This window comes from Crocuta crocuta, unplaced genomic scaffold (genome assembly GCF_008692635.1).
Source record: "Crocuta crocuta isolate KB4526 unplaced genomic scaffold, BGI_CrCroc_1.0 scaffold872, whole genome shotgun sequence".
Taxonomy (NCBI): domain Eukaryota; kingdom Metazoa; phylum Chordata; class Mammalia; order Carnivora; family Hyaenidae; genus Crocuta; species Crocuta crocuta.
Window position 1 is genome coordinate 48,193 of NW_027527958.1, and position 6,102 is coordinate 54,294.

Consider the following 6,102-nt stretch of genomic DNA (forward strand, 5'->3'; position numbering starts at 1 on the left):
AGACCCTGTTCATAGATGAGAAACAAAGTATTAGATGGATAAATATATTTCAAGGATACAAAGGCAACAACTAGACTAAGTATAATAATAAAACCAGCCAAAACTTCCTATGATAGAGTTGATATAGTTATTAGAAATATGCTTATTTCTTCATAATTTATAGCAAGGAGTTAATAAATTTTATCTAAATAGTGAAAACCTATTCTAAAATTTTGCCAACTCACCAGTCTGTATTCTATGAAATATATCTTTTCCTCCAGTTTGAAAAATCTTCATTATCTTTTCTCTTCTCCATGATTCTTCATATTACTGGAATGGTTCTGGGACCACATCTGCCAGTTCTTTTTAGCATCTTTGGATAGTCTTCATCTAGATCTAGAGATCTGAACTCTTTTAAAGCAGCCAAGGACAATATCTTGATTTCACGGTATTTGTGTTTTATTCATACCAACCCTAGTTGGTTTATTGTTTTTTTTTCTTTTTACCTCTTTCCCATTGCTCCACCAATCCAACTAACATTTATTCAGCTTTTGTTATGAATCAGGTGCTATGCAAGAATGTTGGCTAGTTAGAAAGATGATGCAGACAAGACCCTGCCCTCAAGATATTCAGTCTAGTGAGGAGGCAGATAAACAACTCTAATATAAATACAGGATTTTAATGGTAGAAACACCCTTCCCCTACCACAAGAAAAGCTAAAACTATCTGGATGATTCTTGAAAGATTCTATGGAGAAAATAGCATTTCATCTGGGTCTTGAAGAATGAGTAGATCTTCATAGGAAAAGAACATGCTAGGTAGAATGTAAAAAAAAAAAAAGAAAGCAAAGACACAGAAGGAATAATGATCATTTCAGTTTGACTGTAATGGGAATATACTGAAAAGTGAGGAGCATAGTTGGCCCCGGAGATTGTGCCCTTTTTTGGGTGGCTTTATAAATACAGTGTATTCCCCTTGAGTCTAGTAGTAGTATCATACTTATGGTTAGTCCCTTGTCACAAGACATCAACACTCCATGACCTACTCTCTTTCCTTTGTCCCCAGCAAACACTCCTCATTGCCAAGAAACACTCCAGTTGAGAATTGGATTGATGACCCCAGTGAATAGCACACAGCCTTGGCCAGTTCCCACAGGCTGCAGGCTGCCCACTCCTGGTTCCAATACAGTTCTCTCAGGGAGTGCTTCCCAGCTCCCACCTCTGCTGTATCTCACCTTCATCTCCAGTGCCTCTGGCACCTTCTTGCCTTCCCAAGCCCAGCTCCGCTTGGTGAAGTAGTTAACAGTGGCAAATTCAATCAGTGCAGAAAATACAAAGGCATAACAGACGGCTATGAACCAATCCATGGCCGTCGCATATGCCACTTTAGGTAAGGAGTTTCTGGCACTGATACTCAAGGTGGTCATGGTGAGAACAGTGGTGACACCTGCGGAGAGAGAAAATGAGAAGCAGTTGCCACTGGAAGACATTTAGAGCATATGTGATGAGGTTACCAACTTCCTACTTACAAGGAGGAGCTATAACCCACTCAAAACGGCCCTCTTAAAGTAAAATACAGAGAACGTCAATGTGGGATGGTTCTATCTATTAACTACCACATCCTAGTTATCACAGGAATAGGAAGCTCCAGTAAAGCACCTTTCAAAGTTGTCCTGTAGTGGCACCTGGGTGGCTCAGTCGGTTAAGTATCTGACTTCAGCTCACGTCATGATCTCATGGATCATGAGTTCGAGCCCTGCATTGGGCTCTGTACTGACAGCTCAGAGCCTGGAGCATGCTTCAGATTCTGTGTCTCCCTCTCTTTCTCTGCCCCTTCCCTACTCATAGTCTGTCTCTACTTCAAAAATAAACAAACTTTAAAAAAATAAATAAAAGTTGTCCAGTAGCCTCTGCTTAAACATTTCTATTGAAAAACAGGTAACCTATTTCATTGTAACAGCACTTTTTAATTAGGAAACCCTAACTTCATAAGAAAATCTTCTTTAATTAGAAAACCTTCAGTGTGAGCTGAAACCTGCCTTCCTCTAACTCCTAGCCCACTGATCTTAGAGTTCTTTCTCTGGCAACACAGGAAAGAAAAGCCTGCTTCCTCCTCTCTAGGACAGGCCTTTAGGGAGTTGGAGATGGTGGCCATGATTCATCATGAATCTATTACTCTCCAGAATGAACACAGCCTCTTTCTTCTCTTGTTTCTCCTCCTTCCCCATTCTGGTAGTTTTCTTTTGAACACCCCAGAGCTAAGCTCAACACTCAGAATTTTCACTTCCCTTACTGTGGACACTATTCTCCTAATACTGTAACAAACCACTGTAGAAAATGGTTCTTTAACTGAATCAAAGTCTTTGTCCTATTGAACTTTGTGGACAACCAAGGTTATTCCAATATCTCTATACCCTAGAATTTTGACAAGACAGTTGTTATACCCAAAATTATCCAGGCTTGAGGACAGGGGAGTAGTCAGACCCTCTTTCTGAGTATTGACATGCTCAGCAGGATAGGAAATGTAAGTCTGAGTCAAGTAGGGCATAGAAAGAAGTCCTACTCTCGTGAGAGATACTATATAGAAAAGCAAGCAGATAAGGCCTATTAACTCTACCCAGAGAGTCAGCCAGGTGTGCTGCAGCCTCTTTGGCCTTCTTTCACATCTTGCTCTCTCAAATATCTTACTTATGCATTTGCTATACAAACGAAAATCCAGACTGGAAAAGACTTAGTACAGTTTCAACAGAGAGATCCTAAAGAAGCACCTTTCTACAAACCAGGTAGAAAGCAAGGCTGATTGGCAAAACCAAATTTTAAGCCCTATCAGGAATCAGCCACATAGCCAGTATCTGTTAACAAACTATCTGAATATGTTGCCGGTAAGTTCTGGGACTGAAACTAAGGCTTAGTAATCCTCTGACTATACTGGGCAAAAAGTGATTCATGGGAGAAGCAAGCTACCTTACTTATGGTTATTAGTAAATGCAGTTGTCTACCCTGGCACAGGCATAGCAGTGTGCCTATGCACGGATTGAGAGAAATATACTGCAACATAAGTGTTTCTGTCCCACATCTCAGTAGAAATTTTTAGAGTTCTAGCCTCTAAAGCTTCACTAGAATAGTCATCTTGTGAAGAAATCTTAGCTAAGCAGCTGGTAGAATGCTCAGTTACATTTTATGAATGAACAATGAGGCTTGGCATTTTAAGAGATCTAGACTTACCACCCAGTGCTTCTCTTTCAAGACTCTTCTAGAAAGTATTTTGTGACTGCTCCACCTCACTTCCTTGAGCACTTCTAAAAATCTAGAACACTTCTTTGATAACACATGTCTGTCTGTACTACCAAAGAAGGAATTGCTTGAGAATAGGGATCATGAGTAATCTGTCTCTATCCCCTCAGCCCTGAATATAATACCTGGCACAGAGTAAGCCCCTAGTACATGTGTGATGAGTGAAACTTCTCTACTCTCCCTGGCCCCAGATAACTACTTCTCTGCTTTTCTTCAGTATGGTTAGATTTTTTTCCCTTAGAGTTTCATACATATCATACAGCATGTACTCATGTGTGTTTGACTTTCCTCACTTGGCATAGTTTTCTTTAAATTCATTCATGTTGTTGCATCTATCTTTAGTTCATTTCTGTTCATTTCAGAGTAGCATTCCATGCACTAATATAACAATTTGTTTATACATTCACCTATTAATGGGCATCTGGACTATTTCCAATGTTCAACTATTATGAATGAAGCTGCTGGGAAGATTTACATATAAGTCTTTGTGTGAGCATGTGTTTTCATTTTTCTTAGTAAACACTTAGGGATGGAACTACATGATTATATTGTAAGCATATGTTTAACTATAGGATATGGCCAAACAGTTTTTTTAAAGTGCTTGTACCATTTAACATTCCCATTAGATGTATGAGTTTTAGTCAGCATGAACCTTTGACTTATGAAAATTTAATATTACTTGGTACCTTTACACATTTCACTGACAAGGAAAGTCCTTAGAACACCTTATTTCCATCTCAACTTACATACACTGCATTATGGTCTAGTCTTTTATTCTAAATATATCATATACCCAATAAGCCACTGTTATTATTTTATACATTCAATAGTCATTTAGCATTCCTCACATTTGTTATTTTCATTGTTAAAATGTATCTAAAACTATCCTTCTGGGATAATTTTCCTTTTTAATTTTTTTAACATTTATTTATTTTTGAGAGACAGAGAGAGGCAGAGAATGGGCAGGGGAGGGACAGAGAGAAAGGCAGATAGAGAATTTGAAGCAGGCTTCAGGCTCTGAGCTATTTGACAGCACAGAGCCTGATGTGGGGCTCAAACTCACAAACCATGAGATCATGACCTGAGCTGAAGTCGGACACTCAACCAACTGAGCCACCCATGCTCCCCAAATTTTCCTTTTTCTTAAAGAACTCCCTTTAGTGAGGGTTTGACAATAGTGAATTTTTAATTTTATCTTTTTATCTTAAAAGGTCTTTATTGTTTCTATTGAAGTCATCTGGTAATCTATCATTACTTTAAAGGAAGTGTGCTTTTTTTTTTCTAGGCTAAAGGTTTTACTCTTTGTTTCCAAAAGTTTCACTATAATATGTCTCTGTTTATCTCTTTTAATTTATCCTACTAGGTTCATAGAGCTTTTTGTAATTGTACCTTTATGTCCTTTCTCAGGCTTGGACAGGGTGCAACCATGATCTCTTCAAAAATCGCCTCTATACCATTCTCTCACTTTTCTTCTAGGATTCCATTATGTCTGTGTTAAACTTTCTCAATAAATCATATATTATGTCTCTCTCTTCTGCATTGTACACATTTTTGTCTTTCTGGGCCACATTCTAGTATTTTTCTTTTTCAGTTCATGGGTTCTTCCTTCAACTATATCTAAACCACTAATTTTTTTATCTGTATTTTCCTGTTTTAGAATTTCCATTGTGCTTGTTCTCTCACGTGTGCTCTTTCTCTCTATGCAAACACACTGTTTATATGATAGAATTCTTATATTAATTTCACCTACTTAAACATGTTCATCATAGCTATTTTAAAGTTTGATAACTATCTGAAGTTCTAGTAGGTCAATGTTTTTAATTGGGTTATAAATTATATACAATAAAATAAAAAGAGTTTTTTGTACATTTCTTTTTTGTGTTGTACATTTCAAAGTTTTTGGGCAAACGTATACAGTTATATAACTAATACCCCAATGAAGATATGGAATATTCTACTAAACCAGTAAGTTTTATTATACTCATTTTCAGTCAACCCACCACCTCAAAGGAAAGAAATGCTTTGGTTTCTAACACCATAGCTTAGTTTTGCCTGTTTTGGAATTTCATATAAATGAAATCATATATTATGTACTATTTTGTGTCTGCTTAGTTTGTCATAATTTTTGAGATTCACTTATATTGCTATATGAATCAATAGTTGTCAATTCACTGTATGAATATGCCACAATATAAACACACATTCACTTGTTGATGTACATCTGGATATTTTCCAATTTGGGATTTTATGAATAAAGCTATTATGAACATTCTTGTATAAACCTTTTATGGATATATGTTTTCAAATCACTTGGGTATAAAGTGAAATACCTTTTTTGCCTTTTAAGAAATAGCCAAATTTTTTTCCTAAGTGATTGTTCCATTTTACAACCTCACCAGAAGTGTGAGATTGTTCCTCTNATTCTTGGTGAAATGTCTTTTCATGAATTTTTCCTATTTTAAAAATTAGGTTCTTTATATTTTTATCACTGAATTTTAGGATCTCCTTATAATTTTTGAATAGATGCTTTTTCAGANGACCAGAAGTCTGGAAGTTTTATGGGCCCTCTCCTCTTTCAAAGCCAACAGCATAGCATCTTCACATTTCTCCCGCTTTTTTCATCACACTGCCTTCTGCTCTGTAGTCAAATATCTCTCTGCCTCCCTCTTATAAGGACACATGATTATATTTAGGGCCCATCCAGATAATCCAGTATAATCTCTCCATCTCAATATTTTTAATTTAGTGCATATCTGCAACATCTCTTTTGCTCTATAGGGTAACATTCACAGATTCCAGAGATTAAGACATGGATATCTTTGGGGGGGGG

General features: G+C 37.0%; 1 protein-coding gene across 1 annotated transcript in view; it reads right to left on the reverse strand.

Annotated features, from left to right (window-relative positions):
- Nucleotides 1–6,102, reverse strand: part of LOC144222280 (gamma-aminobutyric acid receptor subunit alpha-3-like) — a 132,709-nt gene that overhangs the window by 19,251 nt on the left and 107,356 nt on the right. Inside the window, exon 7 of the mRNA XM_077752761.1 lies at nt 1,214–1,425. Coding sequence (XP_077608887.1) covers nt 1,214–1,425 — 212 coding nt within the window. The remainder of the gene's footprint in view (nt 1–1,213; nt 1,426–6,102) is intronic.